General features: G+C 45.6%; 1 protein-coding gene across 1 annotated transcript in view; it reads left to right on the top strand.

Moving 5' to 3' along the window:
• Window positions 1-17259, top strand: part of LOC8024010 (transcription factor E2F4) — a 28568-nt gene extending 11309 nt beyond the window's left edge. The window contains exons 4-9 of the mRNA XM_029992509.4: window positions 2160-2264; window positions 4588-4980; window positions 7303-7471; window positions 8673-8762; window positions 10412-10450; window positions 15891-17259. Of these exons, the coding sequence (XP_029848369.2) occupies window positions 2160-2264; window positions 4588-4980; window positions 7303-7471; window positions 8673-8762; window positions 10412-10450; window positions 15891-16006 (912 nt within the window). The 3' untranslated portion in view covers window positions 16007-17259. The remainder of the gene's footprint in view (window positions 1-2159; window positions 2265-4587; window positions 4981-7302; window positions 7472-8672; window positions 8763-10411; window positions 10451-15890) is intronic.
• Window positions 17260-17709: the final 450 nt, after the last annotated feature.

The following is a 17709-nucleotide window of genomic DNA, read 5'->3' as shown; positions in this document are numbered from 1 at the left end:
CGAGGGGTGTGGCTATTCGTCAACCGAACATTACTTCGGCGGGTGTTTTTCCCGTGGAACATGAGACCGTCGTGGCTATCGGAACAAGAACCTGGCGATTCTGCACTGAATTGTTCCCTCCGTAAGCTTCAAGAGGGCTTTCTTCGTTTCGCCCACCATCCGTTCTGCTTGCCTGTTAGTTGCCGGATGGTACGGTGCACTAGTGTGGTGCTTGATGCCGTTTTTTTGTCAAAAACTCGTTCATTTCGCTTGATACGAGATTCGGCGCATTGTCAGAGAAAAGTATTCTCGGTACGCCAAAAGTTGCAATAACAGAGCGTAGACCGCCAATGACGTGTGTGGACGTCGTGGCATGCATCGGCTTCACTTCCAACCACTTGGAGTACGCGTCGACGATGATCAAATATGATACCCCATTGATTAGTCCTGCGAAATCGATGTGGATTGTTTCCCAAAGTCGGGTGGCAGGTGACCAGTCAGGTGTTGGTGCTGCTGTTTTTGCCCGATGATGTTGCTGGCAGGTCTCGCACACAGCTGCAGTGTCCTTAATGTCGGCATTTAGCCTTGGCCACCAAAAAAGACTTCGGGCAGTGCTTTTCATCGCCACAATGCCTGGATGATTTGTGTGCAGCATCTTCAGGGCTTGCTCGCGCGCTGCTTGTGGTATGACACATGCTCCCCAAGTTATGCATTTTGTGTTGCCAATTCAAGTTCCCGACGCTTGTACGGTGTGAACTCGTCTCCTGTCCACTTGGAGGTTGTGCCATCTTGCAGTCCCTTGTACACTTGCGACAACACCGGGTCATCTCGAGTGAGACTTGCTATCTGCTGAGCAGTGAGGGGTGGACTCTCCATGGCTTCCAGCAAGAGTACATCACCTGGTGGCGCCGGTTCGTCCTTGTGTCTGACAGAGGTAGCCGGCTGAGCGCGTCTGCGTTCTGGTGATTACTCGACCTCCGAAGGCTTCTTGGGCGCTAGCAGGGCTCGTACAATGTCATAAGTTGATTCAACGCAGGACGTCAGAAGGACGGCTCGCTTCTTTGCGGAGCTTGTGATGTTTTTAGCCTCGAAGTAGAATTCGAGGCGTTCCAACCACAAACTCCAGTTTCCACCGGGGAAAAAACTCCGGAATCTGTCCGTGATGAGCGTAGTCGTCCATCCTTCGAGAAACTTCCTCGTCGCCAGTTTCACATACTCAGGTTAATGCATTTATTAAAACCATAACAGAACGGTGCAGCGCGATGCACGCTGCGTCGTAGGTTGAGAGAGTCTGCTGAGGCCCCCAGAAACAATCGTCTCCGTAAATGAAACTTGAACCGTCCGAGCGGGCCACGGTCGGCGGTTGGACTTCGCCACAGAGTTCTTATACGCATAGTCGTGGTATATAGCTGAGCGCGCCGCCAAATAGTAGCATTATATATCAGTATGCAATTTACAAAAAGTTCCTATTGAAATGAGATGTCCCGGTCCCCTTGTGCAATGCCATTGTGAAGCGGACCGCAACAGTTATATTTTAACGCACTCACTTCCGTGAAAACCGCACGATGCACGAACACGCCGAACAGAACGAGAGGACCAAGGCCAACAGTCCCTGCCACCGTCTCCGCTGTCGTCCCCGCCCCTCTGGTTCTTAGTTCGTCTGCAAGAGGGCGAGCAGCAGTCTGGAGTTGCAAATAGGAGGGATTCGTGGACTGTCGTAAACGTGGATAGTCGTTTGCAACAAGACACTATAAAAACATGATCACAAGAACAGCAAATGCAATGTAATGTTGACCGCTTTACACTTTCGTTTCATCAAAAATAGCGGCATACTTCTTTGTACTCGTCGCAACATATTTACGTGCGGTTTTCCAGACTTTAGCTTTTACTGATGCTCACAAAACATGCTTTTTTTTTTACCTTTGCACCGCACATCATTTGTTATTAGCTCTGATGAGAGGAGTTTTCTACGCTAACCTCGGTCTCTACATTGCAAATTCAGAAATTCCTGGAAACTCTGAATGGTGAGCCGGATTGCGACTTGGCTACTACCGTAAAGGTTTCTGTCTCTCCCGTTGTATCGTCTATTTTTCTCTATGTATATGTACCTTGTGAATGTCACATAATTATTGTAGATCTGTATTTTGTTCTCATTGCTTTTTTGTTCCTTTTTTTTTAAGGATGTGGAGAAATGCTTTTGGCTCCTTGCCAAGTCTGACCAGGGACCAGTTGATGTCCTCCTCATGGATAAACGATTAGAGTGCGATTCCCCTGTCGTGAGCAAGGTAGGTGGAGGTTGCATCGATGTGTTGAACGAAAACATGGGATACGAGGGTATTCTGACAAGATTCCCGTGTAAGGACCACGGTACCCGCGGTACTGAAAGCGCGTGATATGTGATGTCTTTGGTCCTGGTCTTGCTACTAGTCGGAGCCGCTAAAAGCATCTTTTTAGTCAAAATGCAAAATATAAGTGGCGCAGGGGTGAAACGGCTGCGCCATTTTGCGCCAGACGCATTTATCTGCGCCATCCTTCGCCATATTGCGGAAACTGCGCCACAGCCAATACCTCGCGCCATTATGCACCAAATCGCAAAACGTGCGCCAAAAATTTTTTATATTGTCTTGGTTTCGGTTTCTATCGACTGGATTGGCAACAATGAGCTTTTTTCAGCTTGGTTGGCCTCGGTTGGCCTTGCAATACTTTCTTTTGTTTATTTTCCTTGTGTATCCTAAGTCAGAAGCTCGTGAAAAAACTCGCGGGTCGGATTCTGAGTGCTACACCACATACAACTTGATAGTTATTCTTGAAGACTTAACGCTTCAACCATAAGCGATTAAGCAAGTCGGCCGAGGTGAGGTCGAGTCGTTCAGCGTCAGATTACCTGAGGCTCTGCGGCCTGGGATCTGGACGTCAGCCAGTTGAAAACAAATAAGCAAAATATTCCTTTTAGTACTTCATCATTATAAGTTGGATCCGCATTCCTGCAAGATAAATCGTGATTTCACAGAACTGAAACGCGGTCTGATCCGAAACCTTGCCGGCCAGCAGCTCTCACGCGAGCGGTAGATCTGCTCGGCGTACTTTAACCTTGCTCCTGCTTATCGCTTAGTACGATAACTCCGTTAATCGTGGTCTGCTGCTTCGATATTGAATTGCACAATAGGATAAATTCGAAATTTTTTGCCCTGTTCCTCAGCACAACTGCACGTCCGTTGCTTACGCACATCGCGTGGTTCACACATATAATTACTATGTCGAGTATGTGTGGGTTGTGCGATAAGCAGTGCTGTTTTGCATTTTGAGCATCTGAAAGCAACTCAGAAAATATCAAGGACACTATCTTCAGAAACATGGTACTTGCTTTTTGGTTCTCATTAAGGCTCACAAAGTTTCAAGTTTTCGCATCTGTCACACTGTTATCCCATCTACCTATAGCCGGTAACAGGTCAAGAACGAAGTGGAAGCTTTTCCCACCTCTTTCCACTTTAATAGAGCGAACGCTGGAGAGGAGGCGACCTCCTCTCCACCATTCGCTCCGTTGAGTCTAAGACACAAGCTGAAGTGCAATGAAAACTGATCTGAGCTGCTCCCAACCTGCTCCAAAACAGTGTTTCAGCTGCTCCCGTGGCTGCTCCCAAGTAGATTTCATGAGATCCACCCCTGGTGGCGCCAACCGTTTCAATTATCTATAAATGTAGTTTTTGTTCAGTATTTTAGATCAGAAAAGGAACAAATGCAGTTTATAAAGTACGGAAACAAGAAATGACCCGTGGACATATCTGCCACCAAGCGGCAGAAAAGGTGGCGCATACTAGAAAGGAGTAGTGGAATCAGGCGCTGACACGGAAAGGTCCCGGATATACGCGGCAGCGCTGCGGTCGTAGGGACTGGGGGATCCTAGCGGCTCCGAGCGTTCCGAAAGCCTTCGGCGAGCAGTTTTCTCTGGCGGTTTGGCCGTTTCGCGGTATGGCAGTGCGAAGTGGCTCCCATTCTGAACTGATCTTTACCCCGTGTTTGCTGTCGTTTATGGCCAATGAAGTGTCATGCCGAATTAGTGTTTAATCGCGCAGCAAATGCAATGAGAGCCGCTCTGGCTGCCCGCTGCATACAGCCTATCCAGAACATGCTTTAGTGGCGCCCTCTAGCGCCGTCTACACGGAGTGCGGCAGCCCATGAGCGCTCGCTAAGCTCGCTACCCCTCATCTAGTTCATGGCCTCTCAGACAACCAAGGACGTCATGAAGGAGGTTATTTTTTGCTTGTTTTTGTAATTTTAATTTGCCTATACTAACTGTTAGAATAAATTGAAATTCGAGGAAAGAAAAGTTTTATTAAATTACTTAGTTTAGTGCGCTCAGGTTCGGTGCAAATTAAAAATTAGTAAAAAAAGTAATTTCAGGGCCCCTTTAAGCTGCATATCGCTTCGCGCAAACGCCAAGACTATGGCTAACACGCAAATAATTTTTTTAATCTTTTCTTTTAATGCTTTGGTTTAAATACGGGGAGTGCCGGCCCTTACTCGTGTGGCCCACACATGCAATTAGACAGTAGTATCGCGGTGTGTTGTTTGCTGTTGCCGAGCTTGGGGCCAACACCTCTTGCACAGTTCCAGCCCGTCGAAGGACAGGAGACGTCGGGCGACGTGTGCAAGGCCAGCAAGCTGGTGGTTGTGGCTCCGGCTGCCGAGCGGGGCGACAGTCAAGAGGCTGAGGCCAAGGAAGCAACTGCGGCCAAGGATGCAACTGCAACCAAGGATGCAACTGCGGCCAAGGATGCAACTGCGGCCAAGGATGCAACTGCGGCCAAGGATGCAACTGCGGCCAAGGAAGCGACTGTGGCCAAAGAAGTGATTGCGGAAGTGACCACCACGAAGGAGCAGCCTCTGACAGAGCTCCAGGAGGCGGAAGAGCCCCTGCCCAAGGTGCCCTTGACACGACGGAAGTCCAGGCAGCAACAGGTTCCCCTCAAGCGCAAGCAGAATGGCAGGATGCCCTCCAATGTATGTGCCTTCCATTCTTTCACACTTTCAGTGTAGACTTTTGTAAACATGCTTTCGTTAGATGCCCATTTGCACATTTACAGATTTTCCATTTTGCAGTCAAGGCTCTGTTTAAGGGGAATCTGAGAAGCTTTTGATAAAAATGAGTGAATGGTGAATTCTGGCAGTCATTTAACCTAAAACTATCGCCAAATGCAAAAAAAAAAAAAAAGAAAAGATTGGAGAGAATGCAATTAGTAGCATGCCTCTGGCTGGTCGAGAAAGGGTCCCGTGATTCTCGGTTGCTTTGCAGCTTGTGAGAGTATTCAGGTAAAAGACTTCTAGCTTCTGTAATTCAGGTTCGGCTTCCAATGCTGCGAGTGGAGCTCAAAAGATCCTGGAGTGACACGTGTCCGGAGGGCCTTCGATGGGACAATGTACCTATGTGTTCAGGCCCTTGTTAAAGCTGGAAAAGGGCTTCTTTGGTGGCACAGGGAGTCGCACGGAGCAATTTCCTCAAAAGGATAGTGGCATGGCATGTCGGGCTCCGTCCGTGCTGGAAGCATCCCCCCCACCCCCGCTATTTAGGAGACACATATACTTTCGTAGAAAAGCCATACATGTTTGGCAGCGAGAGTAGAGAAGCACTCAAGTACTGAAGTCCTGGTGGTGATTGTGATACCATTCTGCTGCATTTCATGGGTTTACCACCAGTTATCATACCCTTCCAGCTTTAGAGGAGGCATGATTGGGCATCCAGTAGCTCTCAATTTTTTGTTGAATTAGCAAAAGCTTCCTCAACCCCTACAATCGGATGCTTGTCTCGAGATTTTTAGACTGCATTGGACATCCACCGTGTGTTATTGTCTAATTGTATTTTTATGATACAAAGAATAATTCCATTACAGGCTAGATTATTCCAAAGCTGGCCGGTTTCATTTGAAATCGGAACACGCGTGTCGGGGTGGGTATTTTGATTTGTCTAAAAGATATATATATATATATATATTATAGCCCCATTTTTGCAATGAACAAAAACCTGTTTTTAAATTTTTGTAGAAAAGTTGTTTTTCCCCACAAATATTTTGAAGTGAAGCAACGTGAAATGCTACATTTAGGCTGCTTGATTTTGGTAACCAGTTCTGTCGTTTGTTATAAATGGGTAAAGATGAAAACACTCGCATTAATTTTTTTTGCAGGTGGCCTTTTTTTTTTTTTTAAACTAAACTGCTTTGGTTGTATTTGTTTAGTCTTGACTTTTATATAGGTGTGAGTGAAGTAGAACTGAATTAGCAGGAGCAATGGATTAATTGTTCACATGCCAATTTTTGTTATGAAGTTCTACATACATATAAAATGTATTTGACGTTCATAATCAAGTGACAAGTGCTTTGTTTTTTTATCTGAATTATAAATTGCAGTTTTATTACAACCTCTAGAGTAGTGGTTCTGAGATGGGGGTCTGCGAAGCCCTACCTCATCAGTCAACCCCAGCAATAAAAGTTGTCTTTTATCCGATTGAGAAAAAGCGTTGCAATTTTCGGATGAGTTTTCTTGTGTATATGTCAACGAGAGAAGTCTAGCTCACACCACTCCTTAGTAATATCCACTTATTAAATCATTATCATAATTAGCCTATACCTTTCACTTCCCCTCACCATGAACGGGGTCCTCCATCATCTCCGCCAATCAACAAGGGGTCCGCGAATCATCAATGGTTGAGAACCTCTGCTCTAGAGCTTGAAGGAAACATGAATTTAGGTGCTCAAAATTTTTCTATTCTAACATTATTTCAATGGGATTCAGTACATAAATACTACAATTCACTGCAGTTTCTGTTGTCCTTCATAAGTCATCTTGTTACCGTGTCTGGTACTTCTCCACACAAATGAACAGCTGATTCTGTGTTTGAGGGAATCGCTCCTGCTGTGCTGTCGATGCTAACAAAGGGTTGCACATAACACAAGTTAGAGAGCAAAATAGACATTGTCTTTTACTTGGACTGGCCAACACATGAAGCTTAACATAATATCTGCACTTATCCTTGAAAAGTTTTTTGCTTGTACAAGTTGACTTTTGGCTGCTCCAAAATTAACTTGGCTGCTCCAAGAGCTGCTTCACAATGACCAAGACCAATCACGTCACTGCAGTATGCCATTAGGGCACACTAGGTGAAGTTTTAATTTGTTTCAAGCACAGCAGTAACCAAACATGAGCCCCCTGAAAAGCCAGATGTATTTGGGAACAATTTGTCTGCATTCCTATTGCATGTAAAATCCTCAATTTGTAAAAGCAACTTGACTTTTCTCTCGATCTGAATGAAATGAATGGTCTTCTGTACAGGGAGAGGTGAAGAAAGTTAAGGAGGCTGTTGTCGAGGCCCCCGTGACACGGATGACGACGCGCAATTCGCCCCGGAAGAACCTGCAAGGCTCCCCGGGACTGTTGACGCGGAGCCAGAAGGCAGCCGCCAAGTTCACCGATGTGCCCGACCGCACACTCCTCTCTCCAAGTGAGAAACACTCCCTCACTCTTATTGCTTGTCTTTTCACTGTCCTTGTTTTGCGGGGAAAGTGTTAATGTTAGTGGCCTCCGGTGTTCATTACGTCGGTTGATGGTGCGAGGCAGGTTGTGCTTGGTTTCGTTTGTCCTTAAAGGCTGATCTACAAAATCATTTTCCGCACGGGCTGTAACTACTGTAGATGGGCCATGATGGCCCTCCATCGGGATATCTTTGCCAGCAGAGAAAAATTGGTATTGTCGAAGACTGTGTTCAGCCTGGAAAACCTCAGAAGAGTTAGGGAAATTTCTGAGTAAATGTTGCTCTATTGCTTGCTTTTATGTACTCTTGTTCCAAAGACAACTTTTGCTGTATTGGTAGATCATTCAATAAAAAGTAGATAATCGTACAGGTACCAGTGGAAGTTCCAAGCACGAATATTGTTGTTACTTTGAGCTCACTGGAGGTAAGTCTACAATGGCCCACCGTCATTGTCATTACTTGGGAGCATTAGTTAATTTTTTGCATTCTGGTCACAATACCCAGTTATTATCATGGGTGCCATATTGTGTGTATTGGGTTACTAGGAGTATTGCTTTGTGATATTGGGAAGTTGTGAACTGTCTTTATTTGGCCAACTGCAGCTTGCATTTTGCTTGCTTCGATTTGGATTTTTCATTTTCTGAGACAACTGATTTTACAGCTGTGTTTTGTGAGACTAAAGATTAGTTTATTAACCTATGGCTTCTCAGAGGTCATTTACATTTACTTTTGACTATCATTTTTCCATCATTCTAGGAACTTTTCAGATGTCACTTCCAGGGAAAACTGCCCCACAAGTTGGCAAAATTGACCTTGCTATAACCTATAGTTTATTTTACAAATGTATATAGTTGAATATTTCTATTTGTTTACCATGTTGTTATTGGGCATCATTATTGGGATGCAAAAACAATCTATTAGAGCTCCCTATTGATTTTTTTAAATTTATTATATTAGTTTAGTAACATTTTAGTGAATAGCCAGGGAAAGCCTGGAGGGCTCGAGGGAATTGAGAGATGTAATTATGGTATACACCTGTTTCACATTGTGGTGTTCGAACCAGGTGGTGGTTGCGTACTCTTTGTAGCTTTCACTGCTTAGTTTGGGATCTGAAATTACATGGAGTGGGAAATGTGGCCTTTGGAGCTGCTCAGAAAGGTTTTTCTTCCAGTTTCAGGAAATTTTGGGCCCTCTCCTCCGTCTTCTAACAAGCCAGACTCTCAGAAAGACCTTTCATCAGAAGAGCTGTTTGATATGAGTGGTATGGAATGGAATATTTCAATCTTTCTGATATTTTCTTACAAACAAAAAGAAGGGTTTTTGCAAACAGTTTTGCTATATGTGAATGTTATGTGGGCCGGGGGCCCAAAAATGAAACTCAGTGCAACCAACCAAGTAACAAGACTGCCAGCACATCCACTTTGACAAATGTGCAAATAGCTTTTGTCTGAGCATGTGTAATTGCACATTGTAGGTCCACATTCATACCCCATCTTTGTTTTCAACTGAATGCAGATGTGAGGGTTGCGAGTATTTTAGCTACTAACCCTTTGATCGTCAGATTATTTTCCCGGAAGACGTCCCCCCGGCGGTCGGATTTTGTCTTCAAAGGAATCACAGTATTAGGAAAGGGCCAGTGCAGAGGTTTTTTTCTTAGTTGCCTGGCAGGAACATTTACAGTGTTCACAAGCCGTTCAGGTTTAGAACCATCAAATGGAAATATTGAAGGTGAGAAGCTGTCACCTTTCTTCCATTCGGTTTCATTTTAGCACGTCTGCTTCTGCGACATTCTGGCTGTTTCAGATTCTGAACCGGAGTTACTTTGCAGAGCTTCTTCATCGGATGGTAGACTCATCATCTGAATTAAATTTTGAGAAACATTAAAATGCCTGATTTGGAAGAGCCGGTGCTCTAATTGCCACTACTGTCAGAGCAGTCGACATGCAAATTGAATCAAACGTCTGGCGCGTATCACGTGTCTAATTTCACAACTATAAATACCGTATTTACTCGAGTAATAGCCGCAGTGTTTATGAAGAAAACCCGAGGGTTTGCTTTTCCACGGAGCACGCGGATCGCGAATCACCGCAATCGACAGCATAATTCCAGCTGTTTACAGGACAGAGATAACGTCTTTGCGCGAAGATACCATCTGTGAAGATTGCATTTGTATGGAGAATCGTGTTCTCGATCTAGTTATTCGCTATGTTATTTATGCACAACGCAATGATTGGCTGTATATGTGCTTTGCGGAAAAGTAGACTCGAGGACCTTGTTCATAAATAGTGCGGCTATTACTCGAGTAAATACAGTAGCTCCAGCAAAGCAGAAACTCCCCGAGAATATGTTTATAGTTCGCCAAAGACGTAACAAATGGTACACTTACCACAGCATGCACAATTTTCCTTTTAGGCAGGCACTTTCAAATGCGTAATCGCCGCTGTACATATACGGCAACGACCAACCCTCAAATAATAATCTTTTTTACAGCGTAGCTGTTAAGGGCTAGGTTCCCCAGGACCGTGTCAGTGTATGTCGACACAAACCTACCTGGACTGCTACCACCATCTATAAGCGATAGCAGCAAGCACACAACCAGTATGGTTTCCGCCATCGCTTGTAGATGGCGGCTACCTTTCCAGCTATAATAGATGAATGGATACTTGGGCGTGTTGGTGGGAGTTCATCGTAGGAAACAGCGCGAAAAACAGACTAAGACGAAGAAGAAGCACGCAGTGTATCGAGTACAGCTCCGCTGGTCTTCCTTCTTCACAAGAGTAGAAAGGCTGAACGTATTTATTATTTTTTTTTTTTTTAATTGCCGACTTTTTGTATTTACGAAAGCCTCAGAGTCCTAGGTTTGCACCCTTGTGTTTAATGCAAGCTTCAATTTTTTTTTTTTTTTTACAGACATGACATTGGAAGGTTCGGAAGAATTTCTCGAAAACAGTAAGTTTTTGTTTAACATATTCACATCTTTCAAATAATATATCTAAATTTAGTTATAGTAACAAAGGCTGGTCTGGACATTTGCTTCGGTTGCATTCACAGCATCCAAAGTAACAGCATTGACAAGATCACCGAAACAACTTAGAGTTCCTGTATAGGCTCCCTACGGGAGCCAGAGTTGCGCATTTGTTTTCCCCGCGCCGCCACGCCGCTATTCGCCGAGATCCATCACGTGAGGAGCAAAGCATCCGTTGGCGTGCAAGAAAGCCACCTTTACGGTCGCTCCGCCGACGTTTCTCTTGCCCCGGCGTATGTTTCCCTGCTTTCCGCCTCCTTTTCCTCCTCTCCTGTTTTCCATGCGCGGCGGCGCGCGCGGCGCCGCTATTCGCCAAATTTAGTCACGTGAGGAGCAAAGCATCCATCTCGCGCGGGAAAGCCGGCTTTACGGCCACGCGCCGAGGCTGAATGCGCAACTCTGCTACCGTAGGTAGCATATACAGGAACTCTAAAACAACTGTGCTTCGTGTGCCCCCTGGTGACCAGCTGGTGAATTTGGCGGGTCGGTCGCAGTTAAACGAGGCAGCTCGTGATTGCTTCTTGCAGCTAGTGCCCTTTGGATTGGTTGCCTCGTAAACATCACACGGTACCCACAGTTAACCTGGTGGTTCTCTCATGACTGTCCCTTTAGTCACAGTGAATGCCAGTCTATGAACCTGGTGTGTCCCTTATACCAGAGTCTTAAACTCGTTCGAGTGTGGGGGCCAGATAGCCCACCCTCAAAGCGTCGAAGGCTAGTGTAGGGTCCTTGGCAAACATGACATATATTGAGACCAAAAAAAAAAACGAAAAAGGGCGATGGCGTTTTACGTTGCAAAGCAGCCAACTCTTTCAGTGACACCCAGAGATTTCCTAAAGAAGGGTTCTCATGCTGCTTGCTTTTTGTAAAATAGCCATTTTGCCAGTGCCGTCTTGAGCTTTGATTCATTCATGCAACTACTTCGGGTTTGTACCTAGTGTGATTAAAATATAAAATAACATCATCGAGCGGACACGCTTAAATTTTGCGATACTCGGGAAGTATCGGAGTTTAATCTCTCTTGAAAGAAATTCTTTTCCTAGGGTAGTGTTGGCTTTCCTGACGATTTTTTATAGCAAAATTACAAGAAAATACTAGTTTCACCGGTATGTAAGACAGTATGTAACAAGCCTTGATCTGAAAGAAAACAGATTAGTGCCAAACATGTTCGTTATGAGAGCAGAGCTACGTTTCCAGTGGAAATGAATGGACGACAAGAGGTCATTATGGTTGGTGCATGCAGCGCTTGAGGCATAGGAGCGGGAGCTTTCGGCTACGGGATAATTGTGGGCCGCATCTCAGAGAGTCGTGGGCTGCGTGTTTGACATCCCTGCCGTAAACAGTAGTCCCTCATTATAACCAAGTCAACGGGACGGCAAAAAAAAATTCTGTATAAGCGGTAGTTGAATTTAAAATGATTGGGCCAAAAAAAGGGCGACGGCAGCCATGAAAGTGGACATGAACCATAGGCGTAGACTTCGGGGGGGCATTGGGGCTCGTGCCCCCCTCGTGAGATCTGGGGGAGCAGAGCCCCCCCCCCCCCCCCGGGGCCCAGGCCATGATCCTTACCGAGACGCTGTTTACATGCCATGTAACGAGCTTCCATAGTAGTGGCATGTAAACAAAATAATGCCCACATTGCCTTTATTCATAAAATACATGGGAAATGGAATCCCAGCGTGCTTGCGTTAGCTTCAATCTCCAGTTCTGGCGAAAAGGTAACGCACAGCCCCCCCCCCCCCCCCCCCCCCCCGGGAAAATGGAAAGTCTGTGCCGCTGACAGGAACACTATAAAACACTCAAAGCATATATTTAACCGTACAAACCTTGGTAGTGAACAACTTGTGGCACCTTTACGGAAGAGTGAAAAACCAAAATAACTAAGTGGAGTTTGCCAATCATTTTTTCCGGGCATCAGTCCCGGAAAACAGGGACTAGGGTACTTAATTATGTTTTTGTATCTATTGAGATACCTTGCTGAAAGTTGGCATGCATATGTATCATTGGATGGTGATTTCAAATCTGCAGTTGAATTTCAGATATCTCTTTTAGAACAAAAGATATGGCAAAATATAAAATTCCAATAAGGTAATTTCTTACAGCTCGTTATGGTAATTTCACATAAAAAAAATTTATATTTTAACAATATGTAACAATATGCAGTGATTTCCAAGGGTTCACCATATATCCTAAAGCTAATTGAATGTTTACAAAGCCATTTTGTCTACCAGAAATAAATCATGGAATTTCAAAGCAAAAACTTGTCACTGAATAATCTATGTTTCAGCTAATTACTTTTTATCTATTGATTCTAGACGAAAAAGAAAAGCTTTGGATACACCTCAGTTGTTACTGAAAACAATGATACCAAGCTGAAATCCGCCCATGCAAACATTATGAAAACTTCCTTAAGGCAATGGCTCTGGACAAAAAAGACAAAGCTGAGACAATCGTACTTGAAGTTTCTCCGATGTTGGCACTTTTATATATCAAGTCTAGAGAAAAAAGAAAAGCTTTAGGGTGCAGTTCAGTTGTTGCTGAAAACAACAGCACCGAGTTTATTGTGATCGGCTTATGGAAACAATCAAAACCTCCGTAAAAAAATGGCGTCTGACAAAAAAAAAAACATGGAACCACGAAATTACTTTAGTAGTCTCCGATGTGCGCACACGGTCATAGCAGTCCTGGGTCCTGGCAGGCTAGTGTCTCTTGGCCATCCTCTTCTTGACCTTTTCACTCTCAGAGTGAGCCTTGTTGGCCTTGCGAAGCCTCCGCCTGTCCTTCTCAAGACTCCTGCTAATCGGGCAGCCACCTGTGCTGTAGTCAAGCTGTGCTGCTACAGCCTTGTTCCTCTTTGACATTCCCTGGTAGAAGCGTGACACGGCTTCAGCGACAGCCCTTTCCACTGACAGCAGAGAGTCATGTGTGTTCTTAGAGTTCTGGCCCCAGATCATAGAGTGTAGGCATTCTGCGTCATGCCATCACTGCAGCACTTCAGGAGTGCCCGGTTGCCCAGCCTCTCAAAGACTGGCTCCAGTGCAGTGCGAATGAAGCCTGGCAGTGGGTTCTTGTGTGGTGGTGGCTCCTCGTGGTTGGCCAGTGCCCGATTGTAGGAGCACCAGAAACTGTCCTCCTCGGGACAGTGGCTGTGGTCCGGGGCTTCATCTGTCGAGGTCATGTGCAACAAAGTTGCTTGCACTGCCTTTTCCATCCCTGGCACATCATGCTTGTGGCTTCTCAAGGCGTACCCATAGTAGTTTGTTATTTTTTTTATGTTGTCCTGGGTCAGCTTTCCCTTTTCTCCGAGCGACTCTCCCTGTGCCTTCTTCTTCTCCACCAGGGTACGAAGAGCTGCTCCCATCCGCTTGTGTACGTGGTTCAGGCAGTTTTTTTTTTCTCAATGTCGAGGTATCCATAGACGCTGTCTTGTGTCAGGGCATGGAAGGTGCGGCTGTCACCATCGGAAAGGATGGGGGTGTAGTGCAGTCCATTCTTCGCCAGGGACCGCCTAAACAGAATGAAAGCTGCCTCGGCTTCCATTCGTTCTGCGTTGCAGTCAATGTTCTTCATACACTTGTGGTTGATCGCCCAGTCCCCATTGCTGTCATCGTCTGGGTCAGGTGCACCCTGGCAGCCACGGCAGTACCTTGAGGGGACAACGTGGTCCAGCACCAGGCCAGTGTAAAGCTCGAGGATGTACCCCACTGCGATGTTGGAGTTGTATCCGCGTGTCTTCCATGTTCCGTCAAAAATTAAATCCACGTTTCCAGGAAGATTGAGGAAGCTCTCGTAGACGTCCCTCACCACCTCAACACTCGCTGCTTCTGTGGCTGTTGCTGCTGCCTGGCAAGCCTGCACCATGGTGTCCATGTGTCCCCTGAACGCCTTATGATGAAGCCCTCGGTGGGAGAGGTTCAAGGTTGCACAGAAGTCTGCAAGCGCAGTCGCCCCCTTTCCTATGCTCTGTATTCCCCTCATCGCCCTCAAGTTGATCTCGAAGGGCGTAATCTTGGCTTCCCCGGCCACTCGTGGAGAAGAAAATAGACTAGGCGAAATCGCAGCTCGAACACGTGAAGACCAACTTCACTGCCAGGCCGTACTGCCTCTCTTCGCACTTCAAAAGTCCTACGGTAGCCATTCCGCACTTGCCGCATGCCGTGGACGCAAAGAGTTCTTGTAGCACTTTCATGTCCACGATGACGCACTCCGTGCCGCGGTCGGTGTCGTCGCTCTCCATGCAGACGTCGAGGAGCTCAAACTTCCGTGAAGTCGCCGACTGAACTGCCAACGAAGCCTTTCTGTCGTCCGCACGTTGTTTTCGCTCCACGCACTCCTCCTCCGTGTAGAACACAGTGTCGATTCGATCTCGTTGCAGCTCTGGGAATCGTGCGCTGACTCGGCAAGAGTGCGCGCACCAGAAAATCTGACATGCGCGAAGCAGTTGGCGATCTTTGATCTTCGAATCACAGGCGCACCTTTCTCTTGCATGAGAAACTCTTCTCGAACCTGCCCAGTAAGTCTTGCTTGTTCTGCAAGAAGGTCGACGGTGTCGAGCAGTCGATGCCGGAATGTCGAATGCCTTGGAGATTTTGGACTTGGGCCGGCTGCTTTTTTCAACCACACAGATCAAAGCGACTTTCGGTGTACGTCGCAGACTTGCACAGGTATGCGTGCCAAGGGGCTCTTGAAGGGATGACCTCCTCCGGGCTCCTTCGCTTCCTTGACCCAATTGCGACGGGAGTTGGGCTGCGGGCACCTTGCGTAGCGTCGGAATGTAGACGCGCTGCTTCCTGACTGCATCGGCGCATCAGCGTCGGAAACTTTTTTTTTTTTTTTTTGCGGTTTTTCGTTTGCTTTGGTGAAGGAGAAGGAGGGAACTGGCTGCATCGGCCGTCGATACGCTTAGAATAATCCGGATAAAGCAAGTTTGTTGCGACGAGGGACTACTGTATGCCACTAATGGACTGAAATTTGTTGAAACCTCGCCTTTAATTGCATTTAAGAATTGTGAACTTTGGACATTATAAACTGAGACTGAGGGGGAAAAACAGACCTGTGTCCCCCTTTTTTTTTGTCAGTTTAAGGTTTTAATATGTCAATTTCTAACCAGCTTGCCCACCTAATTACACTTTCTTATAAGTGTTAGCTGTGACAAAGTTTTACCTTGCAAACTTCATCGTGAGCGGTGGCAAGCTTTGGCCGAGCTTCACCTCTTGTTCCTTGAAGACCCATTCGTTTGCTCAGGCAGGCTGTACTGTATTTAGAACAAAGTCAGACTCCTCACAGTTCTTTATAAAATGTTTTTATTGTATAGCGAAGCTGTTGGTCAATTGAGAAATGACACCACTTTATTTGTTTCTCTAGTGTCTCCACCGTCTGCCTTCCTCTGCTTGAGCCCACCACTCAGCGAGCGAGACTACTACTTCAACCTCGATGACTCGGAGGGAATTTGTGACCTCTATGACATGCTTCCTGTATGACAGCTCAATTTCTCATTCATCTCACTTTGTGCTGACTGTCTAAGTGGAATGTTTGTTTGGCTGCGGGGTTGGCAACACCCTTGCTTTCTTGGGCGTGTGTTGCATAGCGTGTCTGCACATTTTCGCGCTTGTCATTTTTTGTTGTGGAAGTGTGGAGGTTACCGGAAGGACATTTTTACATGTGCAAAGATTAATACGGGGGGATTCAACATATTTTTAGGCATTGTGATTACTCGAGGATAATTTATTCTTGTCTGCTTTTTTTTTTTTTTTCTCTCTCTTTTTCTTTGGGAAAAGTTTTTGGCGGATGGGCTTTTAAGTTGGATTTGGAAATGAGTTGTTTTGTCTGAGGAGGCTATAGAAAGAAATGCTGGGGTGGAGACAACACTGTTCAAGTCAAACCGGCTTGCCTGTAGCAAGATGGCGGCATGCCAGACAAATGAATGGGACTTGCTGCCATCTTGGTGTCTGCCGTTCACAAGGCACGGTAGACACTGGTTTGCGCAGTAGGCAAGGCAGGTTGCCTGGTTCACAAGGATATCTGAATAGACGTAACGGCATGCAACACGAATACGACAAGCATGGTTCACTCCTGCATTACATACAGATGAACAAAGTGCCAGTCAGGCTTCACTCCCTCTAATTGGTAGGTACAGGTGGCCTCCACTGCAGCAACTCTTTACATAACTCCCTTGGTTTTGTCTATTTTGCTTTTGCTACTGCTCACCACCACTGCAACCTATGGGCATTTTGGTTTATTTAGGAAATTGGTTTAGTTATTGGCATAGTAACATTTGACTCCTGTGTGCACGAGTGAGGTGAATTAGTTACGGTAGTAATCGCTGAAAATGAAAAGCAGCATTTTGTGAAAGGTCTACTCCGGCCAAAACTCAGTATTTTGTGCTTGCCTTAAAAACTACAGTAGTGGTTTACGGACAGCGCAATTAAATATTTTAGGAAATTTTGCCTGGATATAGGAACTAAGCCGTGCTAGTCGCATCTCAAAATGAGCATCTGAAGACATTCTCCATGAGTGCTGTGTGACATTGGGAAGATGCTACAAGCCTTTCGTCATGCTCTTCCTCATCTGTGTACCTGCTATGTTCTCTTTTTTGCTAATGATGGAGAGGACAAATTGCGATAAATGTGAATATGTTCGTTTCTGGTTAGTGGTGAAACTAAAATTGTATTAGCATGATTCCCAGCTTCTAGGGCTGATTTGGTAATTAAACATTTGGCATTTTGGTTTCCAATATTGGTGATGTAAAAGCTGAAATTACTTGGACTTCCTTAGCATAACAAAGCCAAAGATTTGCTTCCAAAGGGACTTCTTTTGTTGATTGGTTACATGCTACATTTGGTTTCTTTTTTTCTTTTGTTTTATTGCATTGTCTTTTTTATGAGAAATCCTGTGGCTTATGATGATCCTTCAGGGAGGCATTTTGAACTTGGAAGGATGCTTTGACTTGATGCTTGCCTAAATGGACCACGAAATGGAAGCTAGAGATAGCGAATCGGACAATCCGTCACTATGTCGTATGATTATGTCAATGGCCCGCTGTATGGAGGTGTCTTTGATGTGTCAAGTGGCACACATGGCTTTCACCTCTAGCCAGCCTGACTAGACATTAACTGCTGCTAAGAGATAACCCTACTTTTCTCGGTTTTGCTGATACGGTAAGGCTTTGTCAATTGCAGTGGAC

This window comes from Ixodes scapularis, unplaced genomic scaffold, assembly GCF_016920785.2.
Source record: "Ixodes scapularis isolate PalLabHiFi unplaced genomic scaffold, ASM1692078v2 PGA_scaffold9__187_contigs__length_104089568, whole genome shotgun sequence".
NCBI lineage: Eukaryota > Metazoa > Arthropoda > Arachnida > Ixodida > Ixodidae > Ixodes > Ixodes scapularis.
Note: the sequence above shows the minus strand (reverse complement) of the source record. Positions and strands in the feature narration are given on the sequence as shown.